Source organism: Danio rerio, chromosome 25 (genome assembly GCF_052040795.2).
Source record: "Danio rerio strain M-AB ecotype USA chromosome 25, GRCz13ab, whole genome shotgun sequence".
In the NCBI taxonomy this organism is placed as follows: domain Eukaryota; kingdom Metazoa; phylum Chordata; class Actinopteri; order Cypriniformes; family Danionidae; genus Danio; species Danio rerio.
In genome coordinates, this window is record NC_141045.1 from 35,134,941 (window position 1) to 35,161,500 (window position 26,560).

Genomic DNA, 26,560 nt, shown 5'->3' on the forward strand with positions numbered 1-26,560 from the left:
TCCTTGCTGCCAGAGACTTGACAGCGCTTCTTCTCACAAATCTGAACCACATTTGGCTTTAGAGCGGAAGCAGTTGAGACCCTCAGTATGGCTTGAAGATGATCATCATTAAGTCTAGACCTGTACTTTGACTTATTGAAGTCCTAGGGAACTAAGTGGGGGAACTCACTCAAAACTTCCATTCCCTCACCTAAAAAAAGGCGTATATATGTATAAATAAAACACCCCCACCCCACTCCAGTCACATCAGTCTGTACCAGTCTGTATCTACCTATAATATCAATATATATAAGATGCAGGGCAGGCACGTGCACACATAGGGCTCAACCTGTGCAGAGCACATGCCCTTTTTAGTCTTGCATAGAAAGTGCCCTTCCAAAATGATCAAAAGTGCCCCCGCAACGCGACACACCCTCGGTCCCGCCCTTCAGTAGGCGCGCGATAACACAGCTGATCAGAACGCGTGCGACAACGCGCATTGAGTGACAAGCACGCTGTGTACGGATAGAATCAGCGGAGAGGGGAGCGCTCTCTCTCCCCGCTCCACTGATTCTGTCAGAGTACAGCGGTCGGCGCGGACCACAAAATATTGCACTGAGGGCCGCAAATGGCCCGCGGGCCGCGAGTTTGAGACCCCTGGTCTACACCAAAACACTGAAAGCGCACATCACGCAGATCTTGTTCAAGACCAAGGTTCAAGATCTTGAGCTTAAAAAGCTTGGTGACCACTGCTCTAAAGTAATGTTCCAGAAGCGACTCCAGACCTTCACAGTGCACTTCCTTTACTGGAGAAAGACACCAGAATATGGCTGAATGGATGTCTGTTGTTTATCTGTCCATCTGTACTACTGCACCGCCACACCAGGGTTCATCTGAGACTGTAAGCATCCGAGCGGCGTTCAGGCCAGTCTGTGTCAGTGTCTTGGGGGCTTTATTATCTGTAGTCTAGTCTGTGTGGATTGAATGTGTATTTGTGTGTGTGTGTGAAGGGATTTGACTTGAAGATAAGCCTCTAGGCTGCTCTCAACACCGACTCCCCTGAACCGCCGGCTTTGGCTGCCGTCCTCCCCGTCTCGCAGTCTATGCAGAGTATCGCTTTCCATCCCCAACTCTCTGCCCTCGGTTATTTGGTAATGAGGGCCAGGTTAGGTGCTTGTTTTCATTGCCGCAGATGTTATTAATTGGCGGCGATCCCCGTTTTGTCAAACAGACGAACATGTTTTCAAGCGTTTAGCTGGCTACTGTTGCGCGCTGCGGCTTTCGTGCAGAAATATGTTGGTTTTTCAAAAGTAAATATAATCCGGATGACTTGAGGTAACAACGCCGGGAAGCTTTTGAAGATGTGTGTATTTTAGCGACTGTTTTGTTTTTCTCTTATGCTCTGCCCTGACAGAACTCTACCGAAATCTCACTATTCAGTATGAGCTGTGAGATTATATCCGTCAATTGTGCTTTAAAAGAACTGTTGACTTTTCTGGTTTTTGATAGTACTTTAAAAGATAGATTGTTCTGGATCTGTTTTGAAATTCAACTCCAATTGTTTATTTCCAGTATTGCTTTTTGTATAGTGTAAAAAAAATCAAGGTTCCACACATTTCCTTTATGTTTTCTCTATATCTTCACACTTCAAAGACAGTGCCGTAACCTCAGTCTGGATTTAGCCACGGTAAATTCAAGATACATTAGAGAGTTGCTTGTTGCTGTCGCCGAATCCTCGACAGCTCTCAGCCGCTTCTCCTGCGAGCCAAGCGATTGTTGAATTGTGGCAACAGCTGAAGTCAACTCTTCCTTCACTCCGTTGATATCTGATTGTAGACCGCTGATCACACTTTCAATTTGAATACAAATGTCATTTTTCAAAGGGTCCAGCGATTGTTTAAACATTTCAGCTGAAAGTGATTCTCTATCGTGAGTCAGTCGAGCTAACGTTAGCTGTATTAGCTCACATCTCTTTGCTACCTGGTTTGCTGCCAGGAGCAGCCATTCTACACACCATATCCACAAATTTACTGTCCGAATGTATGTATAACCTGTATTATAGCAAAAGAAAGTTTGAAAATAACTTCAAATAACTGCAGTGGCGCAGTGGGTAGCACGTTCGCCTCACAGCAAGAAGGTCGCTGGGTCGCTGGTTCGAACCTCGGCTCAGTTGGCGATTCTTTGTGGAGTTTGCATGTTCTCCCTGCCTTCGCGTGCTCCGATTTCCCCCACAGTCCGAAGACATGCGGTACAGGTGAATTGGGTAGGCTAAATTGTCCGTAGGGTATGAGAGTGTGTGTGAATGTGTGTGTGAGATGGGTTGCGGCTGGAAGGGCATCCGCTGCGTAAAAACTTGCTGGATAAGTTGGCGGTTCATTCCGCTGTGGCGACCCTGGATTAATAAAGGGACTAAGCCGACAAGAAAATGAATGAATGAATGAATGAATAAATGAATGAATGAATGAATGAAATATCATTGCCCTGCTGTAAAATCCAGCTTAAACCAGCCTAAGCTGGTTGGCTGGTCTTAGCTGGTTGACCAGCCTGGTTTTAGAGGGGTTTTGGCCATTTCCAGGCTGGTTTCCAGCCATTTCCAGCCTGGTCTTAGCTGGTTAGGCTGGAAAATGACCAGCCAAATCCAGCTAAAACCAGCTTGACCAGCCTGGTTTAAGCTGGAGATAGCTGGTTTTACCTGGACTCCCAGCTTAGCTAGGCTGGTCAAGCTGGATTTAGCTGGTCATCTCCCAGCCTGACCAGCTAAGACCAGGCTGGAAATGGCTGGAAACCAGCCTGAAAATGGCCAAAACCCCTCTAAAACCAGGCTGGTCAACCAGCTAAAACCAGCCAACTAGCCTAGGCTGGATTAAGCTGGATTTTTCAGCAGGGCTGTGAGGAGCTCACTATAAACGCGTCTGCATCGTGTTTGTGCGACAGCGCCCCTTGTGTTTTCTCAACACAAACTAAGTTAACATAATCGTTTTTACTAATTTAAGTGGATTGAACAAAAATCAATTAATCTGTCCCAAAGAAAGTGTACAGTACCTGACAAAAGTGACTCGATGAAAAGAATGACTCAAATCACTTATTAATAAAGTCATCTGGAATGGCCAAGAAAGCATTTCTGCAGGAATCCCAGAGTTCATCAAGATTCCTTAGATTAATCTTCAATGCCTCCTCCTCCATCTTACCTCAGACGTGCTCAATAATGTTCGTATCTGATGATTAGGCTGGCCAATCCAATCCAATTTCTGTGAGAATCTTGGGTCCACTTTTCTTGCTCTTACAATTGGGATTTGACGACAAGACTTTAGTCAGGTTATGTTTACAGAGGCATTGCATATTTTCAATTTCAATTGTGGCTTGATTATGATAACGTTAATCGAGATTTAAACAATTATTGTGTCATATCTCTCCCCTTTGCATCGGTCCACATTCATTCTTTTGCAAAGCTCAGTTTCATGTGGAAATCAGGGAAAATCATGTAATGTGACTTTTGCAGAAGGGGATGTGCTTGTTTTTAGGGAAGCATATTAGCCGGCAGCTAACTCTCTGCAACCTCTCATGGTCCCCACTGAAGCTGTGCAGGGCTGCGCCCGGTTAGTATATATGGGAAAGCTAGGTTCCTGCTAGAAGTGGTGCTAGTATGGCTAACAGGGGGCACTCAACCTGTGGTCTGCGTGGGTCCTAACGCCCCAGTATATTGATGGGGAGTCTATACTATGTACTCAGTGAGCACGGTTAAACCGAGGTCCTGACTTTCTGTGGTCATTCAAATTCCCAGGATGTCCTTTAAAAAAGAGTAGGGGTTTAACTCCGGCATCCTGGCCAAATTTGCCCCCTGCACTATCCATCATGGCCTCCTAACCATCCCCATATCATAATTAGCTTCATCACTCCGTCTTCTCTCCTCCAATCAGCTGGTGTGTAGTCTGGCACAATATGGCTGCCGTCGCAGTATCCAGGTGGATGCTGCCTACTGGTGCCGGATGAGGAGATTTCCCCCCAAAAATGTGTAAAGCTTGAGTGTCCAGAAAAGCAATATATAAATGTAAGGAATTATTATTTTTATTATTACATTTATTCATGTTTTTAAAAGCTTGAAAAGGGAATTTAGGACTTTCTTAAATTCAGGAACGCTTAATCAAGTAAACTCAGCACACCTAAAGCAACTATAGGTGCATGGGAGAAATACGCATGTAAAAATGTGCAAAAGGAAAACAAAGAATCCCGCACAATATCAATTATTGCTGAATGAATCATTTATTATATATAATTTTGGTCCCATGACCTTCATCAGACATGTACACAACAAATTTTAAAAATGTTAGTCGGTAAAGATCATTAAAGCAAGTCAGTCATCGTGGATAGTACAATTAAGCAATTGTGTCTCTTTCATTGAGAGCTCAACTCACTAGGAGTTTGAAGACTCCAAATGCTCAAAAAGTAAGTGTTTGTGTTTAACAGTACACGCACAAAAATTCAATCGAAATCATCTGTATTTCTATAGCGCTTTTACAATGTAGATTGTATCAAAGCAGATTTACATAGAAGTTCTAGTCAATTGAAACCTTGTCAGTCCAGTTTTCAGAGTTCAGTTCAGTGTGGTTTAATTTTCACTGCTGAACGTGCAAACACTGAATAGCAAATCCATCCACAAGTGCCAAACCAAGCAAGCAGTGGCGACAGTGGCAAGGAACAAACTTCACCAATTGCCGAAAGTGAAGGGAAAAAAAAAACTTGAGAGAAACCAGGCTCAGTTGGGCACGACCATTTGTCCTCTGGCCAAAATTTTTGCAATCTTTCTACAGTCTAGGCGCTGGTGGCTGGAGAACGCTGGACATCCATTGTGGAGAAGCTGCAGGTGTGTGTAGGTCACCGGCAGCTGTTCAGGCTGGCCCACTGTATCAATGCGGGGAAATGTCCATCACTGGGATCTTTCAGAAATCGATCTCATGCTCTCCACTTCTCCATGGCCACCCAGCATCAGCTCATGATGCGGCCTAGTCCAGGATTACGGAGACCTCAGGATAAGGAAAAACAGACTAACCTAAGCGCGTAGATGTCGTTCAAATTGTAATGTCTTTTGAGAAGTGTCCCCAGCTCCGGTTGCTCTAATTAAAGTAATCTGCAACAACAATGTTAACAGAGGATTTTGTTATTCTAAATGATTCATAGCTGATTTAAGCATTACATTAACACACACACACACACTTGTTATACACTGTACTGATCAACAAGTCAGTTGTTGGACGACTTGTCAGTTAGTTGACCACTGAGACCAATCTCTGGTCAACAGAGATCAATAAACAGAAATGGATCGGTGACATCACTTTGGTAATGAAACAAGGCGTTCACTGTTTGTTTTGGTGCTTTTCTGTTATACAGTCAATAAAGAGATGTGCGGTTTGGTGGGTGTGTCTCAGTGGGTGGATGGATGGTACATTGATGGTGTGCCTGTATTGACCAGTGGGAGGGGATGTGGGTTGTTAATGGTCTCTCTGAAAGGAAAGGAAAAAGGTAAGGTAGACAAGAGGGTGGTAAAGCTGAGCTAATGGGCAGGAGGAGGGCCGAGGGAGGAGAGGAGAGCATAAGCTGCTAGAAAAGAGCGAAGGGGATGCAACCGTCAGCAATAAAGCCCATTCACAATGTGAAGTGTTGATTGATAGGGACTGTTTCAAATGCTTCGTAGTTCTGAGATGATTTAGGATGATTTATGCCATTTTTATTACATTTACTATTGTTGTTTTTTCATACTCAAATGCCACTTAAAATTCATATCAGTTCTGGAGTGCCACCAGTAAAGTGAACAGACATTTAATTGGATAGTTAAATTTGCATTCTGTCATTATTTACCCTTCACTTGCCACAAATCTTTGTAAGTTTATTTTATTCTGTTAGACTTTCATAGTATTTGTGTTTTCTACTGAGGATGTCAGTGGTTTACCATTTCCAATATTCTTCAAAATATCTTATTTTGTGTTCATGTAAACAAAAAAAAAATGTATAATGGGACCCCTTGGTGTTAAGTAAGTACTGAGTAAATTTCTTTTTTTTATTGCGTGAACTATCCTTTTGAGTTGAAATTGACCCATCATTTCTTTAACAACATTTTTATTTAGATATCTAGCAAGGTAGGTCTACAGTAACTTAACACTGATAATGTAACCAACACGTTCGACATTCAGTTGAACCGATTTTCTCAGATCAGCTTAGAAGTGTCTCTGAGTGACAGCTTCTATCAAGAACTTGAGTACATTTCTTGCGTTCTGTCCCCAAGGCCTCCTACACAAACTCGTTCTGGAGATTTCCACAGAGACTCCGGTTTAAAGGACTCCCGCCGTTTTTGTTTTTCTAAGTCGCTGGAACGGTGAAGTGCTTGTGGAAATGTCAACTCCTCAGGCTCTTTCTTGTAGCCTTTTGGGAATAAGAGTCTCTTTTAAGAGTACAATTTCTGGACTTCATTTAGACTGTCAGTCACATCCATGGATTCCTATGTCCAGGTTGGTCTGCACGCCACCAAAACCGGGCAGGTCTGTGAACCCTAGTTGTCGAGCAGTTCCGCCTCTAATCCCAGGACAAAGTCAAATAAATACCCGTCTCCTTCATTGGGAGTTGGCGTACAGCTCTCCCCCCTAGCATCACCTCGAGTCAAGAACGTTTAGATTATTTGACCTAACAAGCATCTCTCATGTCACTGACTCACCTACAGATTTGTTTTTTTTCTCATACCCATATCTGATTCAGTCTCCACTTTCTCCACTAATTCCTCCAACAACACCGACTCTCTGCGCCCCTTCTAGCCCCTCAAGCAGTGCGGCCTCCCCCACTCCTATTTCCTCATGCTGACTTCGCTTGGGCACAGTCTCCGACCTTTGCCCGCCTCTCCCTCTGAGCCCTCTAATGGTTTATTTTGTGTCAAACCAGGTTTCGGGTTGTCTCCAGGAGAACTGGCTGATCGAAGAGCCCTTTTTCCCTTCTTGTCATTCAGAAATATTCAGGAGAGTTTCTTTTTCCTCTGATCTGTGCTATTTTACCTTAGCCGAATGAGCTCACGTATTTACATTCTGCCAGGGAGTGTTTGTCACTGCTTTCAAATAAAAACCAGGCCAAGATCGACGGCCTTTATGACACTTGAGGGACTGTCAGGAACATTCAGGGCCTGCTGGGCCAGCCAGTATTTACATTTTCATTTGCCAGCTGTCAGGGGTTGGCTCCCCTTGGTGGCCAACTGGTGGCTCGCTGTACCTGATCAAGAGGCCCAAAGGATGTGGAAAAAGGCGCCAAGGGACCCTGGCTGAATTGTACTTACCCTCAGACTTTTTGTTTTCAATGATCTAGGGTGGAGAAATGGTGGCCAACTGGTGATTTTCAGTACCTGATCAAGAGGCCAAAGGATGTGGGAAGAAGTTCCAAGGGACCCTTCCTACAGTGTGCTTGCCCTCAACCCCTGTTTGATGACCTTGGGTGGAGAAATGGTAGTCAACTGCTGGTTTGCTCTACTTGATCAAGAGGCCTAAAGATGTTGGAAAGGCCACCAGGGGACTGTTACTGCATTGTACTTGCCCTCAATCTATGTTTGATGACCTGATGTGGAACAAGAGTTCAGCAAATGTTGGCTGAGGACTTACTTAAGAGTGATGAAGACTAGTGATTGACTGTCTGTGTGGTGCGAACATTAAGCATTAGGTGAGGTCTACTATGCAGTCCATTAGCTAGCCAGTCTTTTGACTCTTTCTATACTGTACATTTGGCTAATTGCTATATTATTTGGAGCACTGGATCCCAGTTTCCCTAACACACATGATTCAACTCTGCAATTTAATTCAATTCAATTCAGCTTTATTTGTATAGCGCTTTTACAATGTAGATTGTGTCAAAGCAGCTTCACATAAATGGTCATAGTAACTGTAACAGTGTGGTTCAGGTTTTAGTGTTTAAGTTCAGTTCAGTTCAGTTTAGCTCAGTTCAGTGTGATTTAATCATTACTGAGAGTTCAAACACTGAAGAGCCAATTCATCGATGCGTAGCTCTACCAATCCTGAACCATGCGAGGCAGTGGCGACAGCGGAGAGGGAAAAAAAACTTCACCTGATGGGAGTGAAGAAAAAAAACCTTGAGGGAACCAGACTCAGTTGGGCACGACCATTTTAATTTCTCTGCTGGCCAAAAGTCTTGCGCAGAGCTTCATTCGCCGTGGTTAAGGCTGGAAGATGGCCCTCAGATTTATTAGAAGAAACTCTAAGACAATGAATTGTTAATGTCTAAAATGTAGTGTTGGAGTGCTTATGTACTAGAGTACTTTTTATTTTTGAATGTTCTTGGCTTTGCCTAAACAAATCTACAAAAAAATCTTTATATATTTAATCTTGCGTGTTTATTTTTTCTAGTCTTTTATTGTTTCGTTGTTGGTTGGTTTTTGAGGTTGCAAATGTTGGTTTTAGGATCATTGAAATGTATGACAAGAACTACATTTTTCAACAAGCCTCTTCATAAAGATGTGTGAGGTGATCGGGTGTTGCCTCTCTGCTGTTGAGGGACAGGTCGAGCTTTAGGAATTAGCAAGAGAGTTTAAAAAAAAAAAACATGGACATAGTTTTTGCATTCCTTCACTGTGTGCTGTCAGTAAGGTAATTTTCAAACCCTAATTGCCTGGTAATTCTTTTGTTCCACTTGGCTGTTGCTTGTGACTGTAAGAGAGTAGAGGATTCATGTTTCCCCTCAGGTGCATGTTTGAATGGGCATGAAGACAGCTATTAGAAGAGTCAGAAATCCGTGGTGGATAGAAATGCCCTCGGGTGGCTGATTTTTGATATCTGCTCGATAATTGAACTTATAATGTTGTGCACCTTTTTAATGTTCTTGGTCAGAGGTTAAAAGATGCACATGATGAACAAACTTGCCAATTTCTTTTCTCCAGAATTAGCTTCATGCGACGGGTTTACAGTAGTTTTTTTACTGATTTTACATCACTAAACATTCATTGGGTTTCTTTTGATAATTGTTTTCAAATTGAACAGTTGGTTCACTTTGAACACTTCCTTTTAAAACGATCTGCATACTCGAATCTGTGCTATTAAACTGTGTTACTGCTTACAGTACTCTTGAAGTGGTTTACAGCTCCTTTTCTTTTAATGAGAGTCCTCTTCAGGGGAACTGTTTATTTCTATACTAGTTTCTACACTCGTCTTCAGGCCAGCGCTCTTATTCATTCTGAGATTTGGAGCTGTCGTAGTAACCGATGGGGGGGATGTTCACATCACTGCGCCTCTTGCCAAAAGATGGATGGGCCTAAGACGGAACCTTAGTGAACCCCTTCGTCAAAGAATGCCCCAGCCAGTTGTTCTCCATCTGTTGCAAGAAGGGGGATGCAGCATTTTCGGAGTGTTCCCCTCCCCCTGACATTTCATGTTGGCTAATTAGAGTGGTTTGTAGGAGGTGAACACGCAGACACATCCAGCCCTCCCTTCCACTTAATGTTTACCCCACACCCGTACCCTTGTCCTGGTCCACCAACGGGAAACACAGCTGTCTGGCCCTTTGATTTGCCTCGTCTAAAATGGCCACTCTTGTTAGTAATTGGATAAGATTGCTGAGGGCATATAATTTGCCCCCTTCCTTTCGCTGTAAGCATCTGATCTGTTTTCAGGTCTTCTGTTTGAGTTGAAAGTACAGACTCTCATCCTATTATATTGTCAGTAGAGTGTTTTTTGAAGCAGGGTGGCACACCAGGCAAATACAACAGCACTAGAATTGGGAATTAGTACCAGCTTTGCACGTCACTTCTGAACTGTTTTGTATTTGACCTGTCAAGTGATGTTTTGCATATTATAGTCTTGCCTTGATGTTTAACATCATTATATAGTATCATTGGCAAGTTCATGATGAGTGTGCAGTAGGTAGCTTTATTTAGGGCGTGTAACTAACTCTATTACATGCTGCTCTCAGACTCAAATAACTTTAGCCATTTTAATGTACAGTTTAGAAAACAGTTGTTTTATATTCATTAGGCTCAGTCTGCATGAATGTTTCTGGTAACACTTTATAGTAACTACACACTATGAATCATTTATTAAGCATTAGCATCTAGTGAATTCATTATTTGTTAAGCATTAACTCTACATTAATAAACGTTAGTAAGCAGTTTATAACTGCAGCTACAAATCCTCTATTCTTGACTTATAAGCATCTATATAATGTGCTTAATAATTGTATTTTCATACTTAGTTAATGATTTATTTTTCATTACTAAATTAAGTATTGCATTATTTACAAAGCAGTTGTATTTAAGAGTAGTAGAGGATTTTTAGGATCATTTAGAATGAGTTAGTAAATGATTAATAAACTATTAAAATCAACATTTATATATCTTATAATTCAGGCATATTAATAGTTAACTAATATGGTAATAAATGCTTTATTAACTCAACTTCATGCAGTTTTGTGACCTAATCTAAAGTGGGGACTATTCATGCTTTATAAATGCCTTATAAATGACTATTAAAGGCTTAGAATCAAATGAACAATAATCTTTGCAATCTTTTTTAAAAAGTAAAATTACTGTAAAGTTTAAACATTGCTGAATAACAGGACATACAACATAAAACTGTATAAAACAACAACAATATAATAATTTTAATAATAAACTCTACAGTGATTTTATTTTAGATAAGCTTGCAAAGATTTATTTTTTATTTGAAGCACAGTTTCATTTGTGTATCTTTATATGAAGAAAAATGAATAATGTCTTTTTTTTCCTGTTTGGAATTTAACTGTGCCTTTATTTGTCATTTATAAAGGTTTTATAAAGCATTAGCAGTCCTCACTTTAGATTAGGTCACAAAACTGCATGAAGTTGAGTTAATAAAGCATTTATTACCATATTAATTAACTATTAATATGCCTGAATTAAAATATATATAAATGTTGATTTCAATAGTTTATTAATCATTTACTAACTCATTCTGAATGATCCTAAAAAGCCTCAACTACTCTTAAATACAACTGGTTTGTAAATAATGCGATACTTAATTTAGTAATGAAAAATAAATCATTAACAGAGTATGAAAATACAATTATTAAGCACATTATATAGATGCTTATAAGTCAAGAATAGAGCATTAGTAGCTGCAGTTATAAACTGTTTACTAATGCTTATTAAAGTAGAGTTAATGATTAACAGATAATGAATTCACTATTTGCTAATGCTTAATAAATGATTTATAGTGTGTAGTTATTATAAAGTGTTACCATGTTTCTTCCACTTAGTTGTTTATGAGTGGCATTGAAATATATTGTTCTGTTGCCAGACAATTACAAAGTCTTTTCTTAGTTATGTTAAGATGCAGATGGCATGTTAACACAATATTCCTGCTGTTGCGGAATCATGCTAGTCGCAAATAAATAAACATTTGCATTGCTCATCTGACATGGCCTGCCGAAAAGACATATCAATGCCAGATGACTCTACTGAGAATGGGAAGCCCCTGGCAGCATGTTAAAGTTGCAGTTTTGGTAACTGCAAAAGTGCACAATAGCATATGAGCATGTAAGTTACTCCACATACTTTTCATTTTCGGTTAAGGGCCTGAACAAGACCTTTATCCTTGCTTTCCACCTTGTATTAATTAGATCCCTTGCTTGGCATGCATGTTGTTAAACTCTTTACATCCTCACAATCAGATGCTTATCTCATCCACAATCCCTTTCTTGAACTCCTCCAGATTCCAGGTACTTTGCTCGACGTAGGGATCTATCAATACGCCAGACAGGGCAAGGTGAGACACCTCCCGCTGGACTGAGTTCTACACGCCACCGCCACACAGACCCCAGCTAACTCCTCCAAATGCCTCATAAATAGGCCACCATGAGCGGCCAAGCCTCTTGGAACTTGGGGTTTTGACAGAAATGTGCTAATGGCTATGTTGCGAAGCAACTTGATTTACTGTTGCGACCTGGGTTCGTCCTCACGATATAGGCACTGAGGCACCACGTCCATCTTCACGGCGCTGTCAGGGAGCTTTTCTTAATCCCAGCCGCTGTTCAAGCGTGCTCCACCTTTGGTGTACCTGACAACAAGCTTGTTCCAATCTCTTAACCCTGGCAGGGGTTCAACCGTCTCTTTGCCACCGGATCTCCAGGAATGACTCTTTGGCGGCACCTGTGATTGACAGGAGAGGAGCTTATATGTAATTTTGCAAAGCGCTTCCTCTGTTTGCTGCTCAATATGTTCAGGCTTGTTGGCAGCCTCCGCCATCTCCTGAACAAAAACATCTGACTTTGACTGCTGTCACACAGAGTATGAGAATCTGACCTCATTATATGGAGTAGGTGCAACGTTTTCTCTTCTCTTCCCCTCTTCTGTTCTCTCCAATCTTGCAAATAAACGACTCAACCGAAGTCGCTTTCAAATTCAGAGATGCTGTTTTATGTGTTGCTTCGTGGCAACATTGGGGTCGAACTCATCGCCAACCTCTGAGGCACTTACTTCCTTTACTTAAAGTTAAGAAGCTGGGGAATTCTGACTCTAAAGAGTATGACTCATTTAAAGGGCTTCCACTTTGAACTTTAAAGAATTTTATGATGCAAGTAAAAATGTCCCCTCCGTAAACAGTTTGATTTGAGAAGCATGTCAGTTAAATGACTGTTTTACGTCTCGTCTTACTCAAAGACGCCCATTCGCTCCGTATGAGTTTCAGGCACAGTTTGGTTGACCCTCCTCTTAAAAGTTTTACAACTGGTATCTATGATAACCAACATCTGAAAGCTGCATTTGAACCTCCCCTCTCCTTAAAATTGGGAAATCCTGAAATAACTTCAAATACGTCAATGTCATAACTAGGGTTGTAACGGTATGAATTTTTTACGGTATGATAATCGTCTAAAACAATACCACGGTTTGACGGTTTCGCGGTATACGGTATGTTACAAATGTTACAAAATAATAGAACAGTGAAGCAAATTTGACTTTTTCCAAATAATATATTTTCAGTTACTATAAACAACACCACTTACAATGAACAAATAAAAAAATAAGAAAATAATAAATAATGTGTCAAAGTCCAAATAAACATGGTGCAAATCCTCAGTAAAAAAATAGATATAAATATTTACTGTACTATAAATAGTTACATAACGAAACTAGATTCAATATGGAACATCCTTAGGTTTTATGTGCCAGCATGGATATGGTTGTCTGTGGATATGGATTTGGATATGGTTGTCTGCAATGCAGACAAACAGCTGCATCTTCATTTGCGTCTTTTGAAAACAGCAAGAGCAGCAGTTCGTCTTTGCTGTGTCACTGTTTTGTCATGTTTCTGTGCTGCTGTGCATGCAAAAGTACTTAGTATGAGAATTATTTCATGCAACACTTTTTTTTTGCGTTTTATTTAGCCGCGCATAAATGTATGCCTATCTCTCATTCTGTGTTGTTCAAAAAGCTCGTTGTTGGTCCACAAACAAAAGCGAAACCTATGCTTATTGGTTGTGATATAGCGAGTTTGAACCAATCTGGGCATGGAGGAGGGACAATGCATCAATGTATCATGTCTGGTTTGTCCGGAGACACAGTGACAAGCGTTTCTTTGTCAAATCAGCGTTGTCAAATTTTGATGACGTAACCGCACTGATTCCGGAGCCTCCGGAGCCGCGAATGTTATGTGATACAGCACTGGGAAGCTGAGATTCTCTTCTTTATGCCAATCTTTGAATTGTATGAATCGGATCAGCGGATCAAAAGTTATTAAACATTTAAGAGCAATACTTATTTTTAGCCGCGGGCGGCTGTCTCTGTCTTTAAGGGTTAAAACCGTTGATATGCAATTGTTCATGGTATGATAATCGTGCACGTTCAAATCGTGGTAGACCGTCATACCGGTATATTGTTACAACCCTAGTCATAACTTATTTCGATTTTTTTATTTGTCCAGTTTGCCGTTTTCAAAATGCTATTCATATGAAAATTGACTATATAGTTGAGCATGTTGTTTAATGCCTTTTACATGATCACACCGCATTTATTTGAAGTTGTCAAATAAAACATTGGTTTGGAAGTTCAGCTTCGTTTTTGTACATAAATGCTATATATATTTTGACCCAACCACACTTTAAGCTCAAGTAAATTTGTGACGTAAAGTGTTTCAGGTCCAGTCAAAATTTTGACTCATTCTTTGTATTCCCTAAGCTCTTCTTTGTCAAACCAGACCACCCCTGCTTTGTGTGCAGATATGTGCGTTTGTTGTCCTGTGTTGGTTTTTGGTTGCTGTAGGGGGGCTGGGAAGGGTTGTGCACTTTTGAGATTTAGCAGGAATTCTTTGGGGATCGCTTTGTTTCAGATTTCACTTCGGCTCCCCTCTATGTAGCAGGAGGTGGGCAACGAGAGGATACCCGCAAAGCCAAAACAATGTGACACTTGAGTCTGCTCGCCTCTCCATTTTTGTGACTGTCTCTCTCTGTTGTCTCCATCACTCTTTTTCAGAATAATGCTGATCAGGTAGCGTTTCAAGTAGGAGGGGGTTTGTCTGCTCTGGAGCAAATCCTTCAAGTTGTCACCGCCATCTCCAGTCCCACCGCCGTCCCACGTATTCCACTCAAGTGAGTACCAATACAAAGTTACACACCTAGATTTTTTTAATAGGCGTTCAATTTTAACTAGGTGATTGTCGTCAGAAGCGATTTATGATATGCTAGTTGAAGGTCTCTTCACATCCTGAATGAAGTGGTCCAAATGTATTTAGTTTTGATATTCCGTAGAAGGTTTAAGATTAAGAGAAGTTTGTCCAATCAGAATGTTTGGTCCGAATATTACGATTGGCTGTCCTACATGCCTGTCAAAATATGTAATTGCATACCTTTGTGCAGTAATTAGTATATCATTGGCTGTTCAGAGTATGGCAGACATCAACAAATTACCCTTCTTTTTAAATTACTTACTATAACCTAGTAGTTCTCAAAGTGGGGGTCATGAGACAATGCAGGGGATCACTTGGTATTACGCCCCAAGTCTAGGGGAAACAAAAAGGGCATAATAAACGAAGAAAAAACAAATGTGTTGGGGTGGTGGATTTCCCAAACAAAACCAAACTTAAAGCAAAAGATTGCCTTCGGTCGACAACCAAACTCACACACTCAGTTGAGAGTATATATGAATAGATTTATTATAGAAAAATGTGGTTAATATAAATGAGCATTTCGTCAGGGTGACCACAGGCCAAAATAACAAACAAAAGAATCTATAAAGTAAATCCACTAAATTACTTATTACTATTTAAAGAAAAATACATAAAGCTTACCCTACTCCCTAAACATAAACAAAGTAATCAAATAAATAGGCAGGTCACCCCTACACGCTCAAACTCTCAAAAATATTTTAACGTATGATGGTCATCAGTACAATATTGGTTTTTGGTCGTCGGCCGGAGGGGTGAGGGAAACCCAGGAGCTCTGCTCCAAACACCGAACGCACAAAAATGAGCTCTCTGAACCCTGCCGGAAGCTCCCTTATATACAGGCTTTTGAGACCAGCAGCCAATCAGAACAGGGAATCACGCCGGTATGGGAGCCTATGAGACAACAGAAAAACAACAAGAAGGTGGGACAAAAGATAAAGACAGAGTACAATCCACAATAATAAATAAATAAACTTCAGTCGTAACACTTGGTGATTTCCAAAATTCTCGAATTACCGTATTTTATCCGTAACCTACAGAAAAAAAGTAGTTTTTAACTTATAATATATTTCATATATATTTTTATAGGTACATTAAAATGGTTACATTATAAAAACATGCAAATAAAAAGCAATTCAAGAGTTCACACTTAGCTGATGATTGATTATAAGCAAGCTTGGCATGCTGTCCCGGGAGAGAGCCCTGAGCTCAAAGGATCTTGAGCCCTGGGCTCCCTCCCGTTTGGAGGGCGAGAGGGAGCCTTGAGCTCAGGTAGATCTCGACAACTCCCCCTTGATAAAAACTGATGACTAAAAATTGAATGCTATGAAAATATATGCTTCATGGTGAGAGATTAACTGTAGTGCAAAATTTAGATTTATCAATTTACTTGTTGTGCATGTTTTTGGAATGTGGGAGGAAACCGGAGGACCCGGGGAAAACCCACGAGAAGAACATGCAAACTACACACAGAAACGACCACCGGCCAGTTAAAGGACTAGAACCGATGACGTTCTTGCTGTGAGGCGACAGTGCTAATCACTGGGCCACCGTGCTGCCCTATGGAGGGAAAGGTGAAGAGGTAGGGGTGGAAGGGGGGATTCTTCAAATCAAAGATGACTGTAGTGAAAAAACCCTGGCTCTTTATAGTGGGTTAGGAATGGCCTGATTGGTGGATCATGCATGCTAATGCAGAACCAGCCGTGTTCAATCATAATCACGTGCTCCTCTCGAAATTAGTTTATGAATAAACTTCACTCTGCTTCTAAATGTTTTTTCCATTGTAGTTCGACCCCTGGGGTTATTACGCTAGATCAACGTCACAGCAACAGTGTTAATTGCGGCAGATTGATTTTACGGCACAATGTTAAACTTTGACACCTTTACGCACTCACGTACATTAAGCCCACGACTGAACAGGAGGATGATCTACAAGTGGCGGTCTCCAAAATTCAACCAAAAATAGTCTTGTGCTGTAAACATTGAGCCCACCATTCCCATTAACGGCGATTAATATTAAATTAAACAAATGTATAATGACTATAAAAAATTATATGGTTGTTAGACCGTTCACTTTTTAGCATTGTTAGTATGCTCGTGTTTATATAGTTCCTATAGGTGAGTGTGCACCATTGTGTGGAATATCTGTATGTCTGTAAATATCTCTGAGCATAATGAGGGTCGCGAGTCACTGGAGTTATTTTGGGGTTTGGAAAGCCCTTCTATAAGACTTAATCTCTGGTGAATATTACATGATGTATTGTACTGATGTTGTCTAGTGTTCAGGATTCAGCTTTCAGTGCTATTGGGCTAGTGTTACTCTACTTGCACTACATCTTTGGGAAAGTAAGGGTACTTTTACTTGAGTATGACTTTTTAGTTCTGTTGATTCAGCACTGTTTGATTTATTTATTTATCTTGGGGTTTTGTTCACGAGTGAGTGAGGGATGAAACGTGAGATCGACAGGCAGATTGGTGCAGCAGCAGTAATGCGTTCGATTTATCGGTCCATTGTGGCAAAGAAGGATCTGAGTCGAAAGGCAAAGCTCTTGATTTACCGGTGACCCTACGTTCCGACTCTCACTTATGGTCATGAGCTTTGGGTCATGACCGAAAGGGTAAGATCTTAGATACAAGCTGCCGAAATTTCCTTCACAGGGTGGCAGGGCGCACCCTTATAGATAGGGTGAGGAGCTCTTGTCACCTGAAAGGAGCTCAGAGTAGAGCCACTGCTCCTCCCCATCGAGAGAAGTCAGCTGAGGTGGCTCGGGGTGTATCGGATGCCTCCTGGACGCCTACCTAAGGAGGTGTTCCAGGCATTTCCCAATGGGAGGAGGCCTCGGGGAAGACCCAGGACACACTGGAGGGACTATGTCTCTCGGCTAGGCTGTGAACGCCTCGGGATCCCCCCGGTGGAGCTGGAGGAAGTGTCTGGGGAAAGGGAAGAACTCTCCTAAGACTGCTGGCCTTAAAACCACGAAAATTAAATGAGATTTATTTATGTCTACAAAATAATTTTGTTATTCCGATAAATCCAGTGCACTGATCATCACTTTATAAATCTTTATACTAGATAAAAACTTCTAAACTGGTATTAACTGAAATATCAACTAAATGGGAGTCTTACTTTTCCCTCTAGAGCTGTTTTTTTTAAATCATGTTTTCGCCGTCTTACCGTTTTCCCTGATGGTGAAAAAATTGCTTAAAATCATGTTGAAATTGCCGTCAGACTTAAATGTAAATGATGTTTATTAATTCCTACATGAACATGCTTTTTTCTTCCTTGTTAGCTTGCGTACGAATATTTCGTCATTTTCTGATCATGATTTGTATCGTCCTCCCAATCCCCCAAAGTGACTCCGGCTCAGCTGTGAAGTCATTTCCCCTTCTTTCTCCGCATCTCAATAAATTCATAATGAATAAAAATGTTGCTTGTTTGGAAAATAAAAAGCGTCTCTTTTTGAGTCATCCATTCTGCACTCTTCCCCCCCCCCGGCCCCCTCGCTGCCATGCAGAAAGCACATTTGTCCAATCCGTCAGTGGGAAATGGGAGTGGGGTTTGAATAGTGGGTCTGGATCTAGTGGCGTTGGCCAGTTGATAACCTCAGAGAGCGGTGATTTTCACTAGAGAGAGCTCCTAATGGACTTCAATAGCCTCTTTGCCTTCCTCATTAGCATTTGCTGTTTTCCAAATCTCCCTTAATGGAGAAATGCTACTTATATTTATAATGCTTTTACAGGCCATCTAGTGTTTATCGATTTCTTTTTTTCTTCCCTCTCTCTTACTCTCACTCTCGTTCTCCGCGTCTCCTTGTCGTTCAGTCATTAATTTCGGAAAATCTGAAGCGGGCTTTAATATTGTAATGAATTTTTATGAACTTCAGTTTTTGAAGAGGTCCAGACTGTATTGTGTTTGATTATAGGATTAGTTCACTCAAAAGATCAAAAATAAAAGCAAAATTGGTCATTATTTACTTGCTGATGTCATTTCAAAACCAAATTTCTATATGGAATAGGACCACTTCACTCTTTTTTTTTAATCCTTCACAATAAGCTGGAGTTGAGACTTAAAGGGGACCTATTATGCCCCTTTTTACAAGATGTACAATAAGTCTGATGTTTCTAGGGTGTGTTTGTGAAGTTTCAGCTCAAAATATCATGCAAATAGTGTTTTATAACTCTTTGAAACTGCCCCTTATAGGCTTTGATCCTAATTGTGCAGTTTTGGTGACTGTCGCTTTAAATTCAAATGAGATTGTGGTTTTTTTCAAAAGAGGGTGGAGCTACAAACGCCTATGTGTCAGCATAGTGGCAGATTCAATAACAAGACTGTCGTCATATGCTAATGAGTAATGAGTTATTAAAACTATATATCTACTTTAATAAAAATACTACATTCCTAAAATTGAAAAATTTACATTGAAAAATTACAAAAAATAGGAAACAAAATAAATGACTATATTAGATATTATATACTGAAGTAACATGCCATACTCCAAAAATTGTTAGACCAGTTTCTCAGTGTTAGCCATGTTTGCAGAGAAGCACGGTTGTTGTTGTTGCTGTTAAATTTTGTTGGGTTCTTAATTAGGACTTATTGTGCCTCTCTTTACAAGATGTAAAATAAATCTCTGATGTTTCTAGAGTGTGCTTAAATCAAAATATCACACAGATAAGGCTTTATAACTATTTGAAACTGCTCTTTTTAGGCTTTGATCCTAATTGTGCCATTTTGGTGACTGTCACTTTAAATGCAAATAAGATTGTGCTCTTTTTCAAAAGAGGGTGGAGCTACAAATGCCTATGTGTCAGCATAGTGGCAGATTCAATAACAAGACTGACGTCATATGCTAATGAGTAATGAGTTATTAAAACTATATATATACTTTAATAAAAATTCTACATTTCTAAAATTGAAAAATTTACATTGAGAAATTACAAAAAGTAGGAAACAAAATAAATGACTATATTAGATATTATATACTGAAGTAACATGCCATACTCCAAAAATTGTTAAAGCAATTGCTCAGTGTTTAGCCATGGTGCAGAGAAGCACTGTTGTTGTTGTTGTTGTTGTTGTTGTTCAGTTCTTTTTTCACTTTCTTGTGGTGTCCTAAGTTGTGTTTCTCCCCTTTAATCTCTCCATCTCTGGCCTTATCACTGTCTTTGTGGCCTAAGGTCATGCGCTGCTGAACCTCTGATAACCTTTAAGGGCTCAGATCATTCCTTCTTAAAGACGTGTTTGTGTGTGTGTGTGTGTGTGTGTGTGTGTGTGTGTGTGTGTGTGTGTGTGTGTGTGTGTGTGTGTGTGTGTGTGTGTGTGTGTGTGTGTGTGTGTGTGTGTGTGTGTGTGTGTGTGTGTGTGTGCGCCTGTGTGTGTTTGTGTATTGAGATCCAGGTGCCTCTAAACCCAAACACTGCCTGCTCTCTCTTTTTCTCTGGGAGATCTAGCCTTTTTCTGCATGATTTCGTTTCAGATTATTAGTTACGATTTGGGAAACGTCCATTCAAAACAACAACAACAACCAAATCACTTCAAATTCTAAGGTTACACTTGAAATAGCTTGTATACATAATGAAAGCTGGGAACAATAATGTTGTATTAGTTAATTTATTTACTAACATGAATAAAATAATGGACAATACGTGTTTTGCAGTATTTGTTTATATTTGTTAATGTTAGTTAATGAAAAATAAAGTTTGCAACCCAACAGGAGCATGATTCACTTATTTAAATTCCATTACGATGTTCTGTTCTGGAATAAAGGTACAGTTGAAGTCAGAATTATTAGCCCCCTTTTGATTTTTTTTCTCTTTTGAATATTTCCAAAATGATGTTTAACAGAGCAAGGAAATTTTCACAGTATGTCTGATAATATTTTTTCTTCTGGAGAAAGTCTTATTTGTTTTATTTCAGCTAGAATTAAAGCAGTTATGAATTTTTTAAAACACATTTTGGGGATACAAAATTATTAGCCCCTTTAAGCTTAAGCTTTTTTCCCCGATAATGTACAGAACAAACCACTGTTATACAATAACTTGCCTAATTACCCTAACCTGCCTTGTTCACCTTATTAACCTAGTAAAGCCTTTAAATGTCTCTTTAAGCTGTATAGACGCGTCTTGAAAAATATCTAGTAAAATATTATTTACTGTCATCATGGCAAAGATAAAATAAATCAGTTATTAGAATTAAGTTTTTAAAACTATTATGCTTAGAAATGTGCTGAAACAATCTTCCCTTCATTAAACAGAAATTGGGGGAAAAAATAAACAGGGGCGCTAATAATTCAGGGGGGCAAATAATTCTGACTTCAACTGTAGGTATCACCAGATCCTTTTTCTTAATTTAAAATGTCAAAGATTACTTTTATTGTCAACGTTTTTCCTTCTTAAAACAATCCCACAGATTGAATGCAGGGATATAAACATCCTCTGACCAGTTAGTTACACCAACTCAATTCATTCTTGTCGTCTCAACACATAATAATTTTTTTTTAATTTTACAATTTTTAAACAAGTTTTGAAGTGTAGGAAAAATGTGGATTAGACAAAGTTTCAAAAAAAGTCATCATAAGCACATACACTACCTGACAGAAGTCTTGTCTTCTATCCAAGTTTTGGTGTCAGAAGTGGCTTATATGAAATGTAAAGGCCTCTAGATTACGCTTATTTGACCAAAATAAAATCTGATCATGCCTTGATTTTTAATTAGGACATTGAGGTCTGACTCTGCTGAGACAAAAGTCTTGTCACTTACAAAAATGATGTCCAGTATAGAATATAAAGTCATGCTGCAGTGGAAACAGAATGAATATTGTGTCTGACTCCATCATGAGCTTGGAGGACTGCATCCATACATCTCTGCAATGACTCAAATCACTGATTGATAAAGTCATCTGGAATGGCAAAGAAAGCGTTCCTGCAGGACTCCCAGAGTTCATCAAGTGTCTTTGGATTCATCTTCAATGCCTCCTCCTCATCTTACCCCAGACAGGCTCAATAATGTTCATGACTGGTGACTGGGCTGGCCAATCCTGGAGCACCTTGACCTTTATTGCTTTCAGGAACTTTGATGTGGAGGCTGAAGTATGAGAGAGCAGAGGTGTAGTCCTAAAAAAAAAAAAGGTGTTGTACTATTACTCACCCAACCCAAATTGAGTGGGTAAAGAAACAACGAAAGTCAATGCTTCTTTGACTCCTTAGCTATATATATTTATTTAACATAAGTTACCTGTAACTATTGACTTCCACAGAAGGAAAAACAAATACTATGGAAGTCGATGGTTACAGGTTTCCAGCTTTAACAGAATAAAAAAAACACACTGATTTGGAACAAGCAAAGGTTGAGTAAATGATCACAAATTTTCATTTTTGGGTGAACTATCCATTTAAAAATGACAAATAAATCAACCAATTTGTTCACTTTGAGGCAAGATGCTAATAGTCTAATCCTATTTAATGATTTATGCCCCTAAAAAACCTGGAGATTGGCTTTAAAGGGGACTGAGGCGATGATTTATTAGTGTACAGTTAATGAAGAAATCGCAAAACTTTTAGAGGGACTGAATAGAAATATAGGGGGCTAAAGCAACGCCCATGCTGTTTTATAATTGTACCTGAATGTTTCAGCGAGACATCATTCAGTTGACTTGTTGTCGTCTTCAAGAAACTCTCACAGCTGCTGCGGTCGTCAGGGGGCAGGGAATGCACCAGTTGCAATAATTTAAGATGAACGTAAAAAAAAAACATTAGTATACAGTGAAAGGGGACGCGAATACACTTTAACTAGGAACGTTTAATCAAACAAAACAAGTGAGTATACTGAGGATATACGCAATTATTGATCCTCAGAAGTCTTAATACCCAAACAGCTCATGGAAAAAAAAAGTACACAAAAAAATCCTGGTTGCCTTAAATTTTTAAGCTGAATCAAATTAACCTTATGAGTTTATTAAACTTATATTATGTTAAACTAACTTAAAACAGCTTACGTAACTTATAAAATGAAGTTAGAACATGATTAACTTAGTTTAATAAGTTGCAATGATCTAAAACACATGTTGTCAGGACTAATTGATCATCATTTTTTACAGTGTAGGCATACAGAGTATACGTGCTTATGCCCTCGACTACACCACTGAGAAGGAGCGCTAACCTGCTGAAGAATTCGCCCTCTCCTGTGGTTTGTAATGTAATGGGCAGCACAAACGTCTTAATGCAGTACTTCAGGCTGTTGATGTTGCCATCCACTCTGCAGATCTCTCGCACGACCTATTCTGAATGCAACCCCAAACCATGATTTTTCCTTCACCAAACTTGACTGATTTCTGTGAGAATCTTGCGGGTTCCAGTAGGCCTTCTGCAGCATTTGTGATCATTGGGATGCAGTTCAACAGATGAACCATCAAAAAAACCTGCCACTTTTCCAAATGATCAACTCGAAGTCAAGATATTATTCGTTGCTCTTACACTTGGGATCCATGACAAGACTTTTGTCAGGTAGTGTACTGGGAAATTTCGTCAACAAAGAACCTGAAAACTGCTTTTAAATACCAGACTTACAATTGATTGAATTTCCTCTAAAACAGCAAGCTCTGCTAATTCACTGGAAGACGATCCATCTTCATGAATTGTTGTCAGAAGGGGCATTTTCCCTGGCACCAGGTGTCTGAAGTGCACGCCGTTAGCATATACGTGCTAATCATGCCTCCTCATCTGCGCGATATAATGGCCGGCTCAGACGCTAACCCTTACAGCCACGCTAGTTTATCTATTTACTGTAATGCTGCGCATCGATCGCCTCCTTTCAGATAAGCTGAGTGATTTTCACAAAGAAGAACCGCGGAGATGCCGCTGTAATATTAGCCTCATGGGAGAAGGATTCCATCTTGTTAGCATTACATTAATGGGCTAATTCCACAGCGAGGCTCCGCTAATGTCCCTGTGCAACCCTGCGGCTCGGAGCTGAGTGTTTTGGAGGGAATCGACAGCTAAGAAGGAAATGGGGTCGGATGTCTGGAGCAGGAAGGCCATTTTGTTTGCTTGAGTAAACCAGGGATAGTGAGCCGCCACAGGAAACTCATACAACAGCCTGAACGTCAACCCACTCGCTAGTCTTTAAGGGTAAGGGTAAAATTGCACTTTTTTTAAATTTACAGTGTAATTCACCAAATCAAACTGAATCATTTGAAATAATGACATTATTTAACCTCAGAAACAGTCTTGAACACATATTTTACTAAAGGCTGCCTAATCTTGTGGGCTGTTGTATTTGAATTTGAGCATGGGTACAGGATAGTGAAGATGTTGCGTCAAAAAAATGTAGCCAATCAGTAGTTGAGTTTTTATTACACAATATTTATTCTGATGATTTTGAATCTCGCACCTAACAAATATGCTAATTTACCAAAAAAAAAAAAAATAATAAAATAAATAAATAAAACTAACACTAAAAACTAAACTAAAACTAAGCAATTTTAACATATAAAAATGAAAATAAAACTATAAAAATGAATTAAAACTAGCTGAATTTCAAAACAAAAAGTTAAAACAAAATAAAAACTAAGACTATTGAAAAATCCAAGACTTTTATAACCTTCTCACACAATCAGAAATAAAGGTACAAACTCTGTTACTGGGTGTACACTTTTGTACCATACAGGTGGACATTGTACCTTTAAGGTAAAATTTTGTACCTTTTAAGTTACTATGAGGACAAAGTATACATTTAAGGTATTAATATGTACCTTTAAGCAGATGTTAGGAACAAAAATGTACCTTTTCAAAAGCTGTTTTGCCAGTGACAGATTTTGTACCTTTATTTCTCAGAGTGCAGAGTCATTACTGGAGTTTATTTGCTTTAGAGCTCTCTATTTTGGTTCTTGTGAATAGAACCATGAACAGACAAACCCCCTGATGTCCCAGTAGGGGTCAGTGCTGAGGAGGAGTGCTTGTAAGCTGGGCTCCGGACCAGACTGCTGTCAGTGCACAGACTCTTCTATTGCTTAATCCAGTCACACTCATCCCTAGAGCCTCACACACACACTCGCTTACAAGTCCACAGGTCACTCCTAAATGAGTTTCACAAATGTCTTGGTAAAACTACTCCTTTCGAACAGGAAATCACAGAGTCCTGCACACATTTCGAAGCACTTGCGGATGCTAAACTGATTGCTGGACTCTGGCTGTCTCACTTTTCGAAGTGGAAGTGAACACATCGACGCGCCGCTGCTCGTCACCTCAACCTCCGTGTCACATGATGACTAAATGTGCCCAGTGAAAGCTTCTCGCAGTCTCTCTCCAAGCGGTTTCATTTCAGGATGCCATTATGTGGCATGATTATCTGCGCGCATGTGTGTGTGTGCAGGCTGTGTGGTGCGTGACAGCGACTTTTGCCCCAGCCTTTTGTGGAGCAGCGGGTGGAATGGAGTCGTTCGGGATATCGAGAAAGATCAACGGCAGAATCAAGTTAAATGTCATGTGGATTGCAGTGAAAGGAGGGATTGTTTGACAGGCGCTCGGGAAACGGATTTGCTCGTCACCTTTTCTCAACGGCTCCAAATCTCTTTTTCTGTCCCTCAACTTAGTTTTGTTTTAAACCACTTCCTGTTCAAATCCAGGTACAGAAGTCTTTGCCTTCCTTTCTCTAAGGATGGCCAATCCTGCTCATGGAGGGCCACTTTCCTGCAAAAGATATATATGGCCTCAAATAAACCCACCGAATAGACCCTTTTCACATTTCCGGGTTTCTCAGCAGAGGAAATCATCATAGTTTTTTTTTTAATTATTATTTTTTCGGGGTTTTCACCTTTTATTTTTGATAGGACAGTATAGATAATTGACAGGAAAGCATGGGGAGCAGAGAGAGGGGAAGGATTGGCATAGGACCGCGAGGCGGAATTGAACCCGGGTCGGAGTGCATGTGTCAACGCACTAACCACTACACCACTACCGCCGATGGAAATCATCATAGTTAAGTAAATATAGAAAACAAATGAGCGAGTACCAATAATGCATTTTTTTTTTTTTGCATTCTAGGTACGGGTCACCTTTGAGGCTTACGTTTCCACTGCTACTGTACCAATGGTACCCTTTTGGTGGGCATGGTGTACAACAGAAAGTTTCAGTCGATGTCATTCTTGCTCGAGGAATTTATACACATAAATACTTGTGTTAAATGTTCATGACTAACCTTTCTATGATCATGATTTGATTATAACTGCAGATCAATGAAAATAGCCTGCTGTAATGTCTGCGATTATATAAAATAAATGAATAAATACAACATATATGAACACACACAGCCCCTTACAGTCTCCGATAGGTTACAGATTACAGAAAATCTGCACACAGCATACATTTAGTCCTTATTTGGCTTCAAAAACACGCAACAAAACAGTGCAAACCTCTCATCTGCATCTTTAATCTTCAGCAGCACATGTAGCCTCTGTTAGACAGTAATTCCATCATTCCCAGTTCATAATAATCCAAAAGGTTTGTTCATGTTTGAGGTTGCTGAAAGAATCATTCGCTCCTTTGTTTTTTTTCGGATTCTCCTTGGTTTTTTCGCACTTCCCCCTCCGATTCTGAAAGGATCGGACGTCAAAAGCACTTCAATAATCACACGCACTTTATTATCATATATAGACGCACACGCGAGTGAAAACCGCTCGCATTTTTAGACGACCTCTAAAACAGGACACGGCAGATTTTGTTCTTCTTGGCTTTGTGGCTGTTCATCAAGACAACGACAAGATTTGTGTGAGCTCAGGTTGACCATGGTTCGTTATTGTATATATTATTATAGTGTAATGTCTCGGCTGTGTTTTTAAAAATGGCGGTTTCTTTGTTTTCATTCTCCTGGCACGAGCGAGTGACGTAACCGGTACCCTTTTGTTCTGCTTTGCAAAGGG

The 26,560-nt window shown here is 40.0% G+C and overlaps 1 protein-coding gene across 4 annotated transcripts in view; it reads left to right on the top strand.

Moving 5' to 3' along the window:
- Window positions 1-26,560, top strand: part of scaper (S-phase cyclin A-associated protein in the ER) — a 213,899-nt gene that overhangs the window by 102,102 nt on the left and 85,237 nt on the right. For all 4 annotated transcript variants that reach the window (XM_087310256.1, XM_087310257.1, XM_087310258.1 and 1 more), the window contains 1 exon segment: window positions 14,456-14,571. In XM_087310256.1, the coding sequence (XP_087166382.1) occupies window positions 14,456-14,571 (116 nt within the window).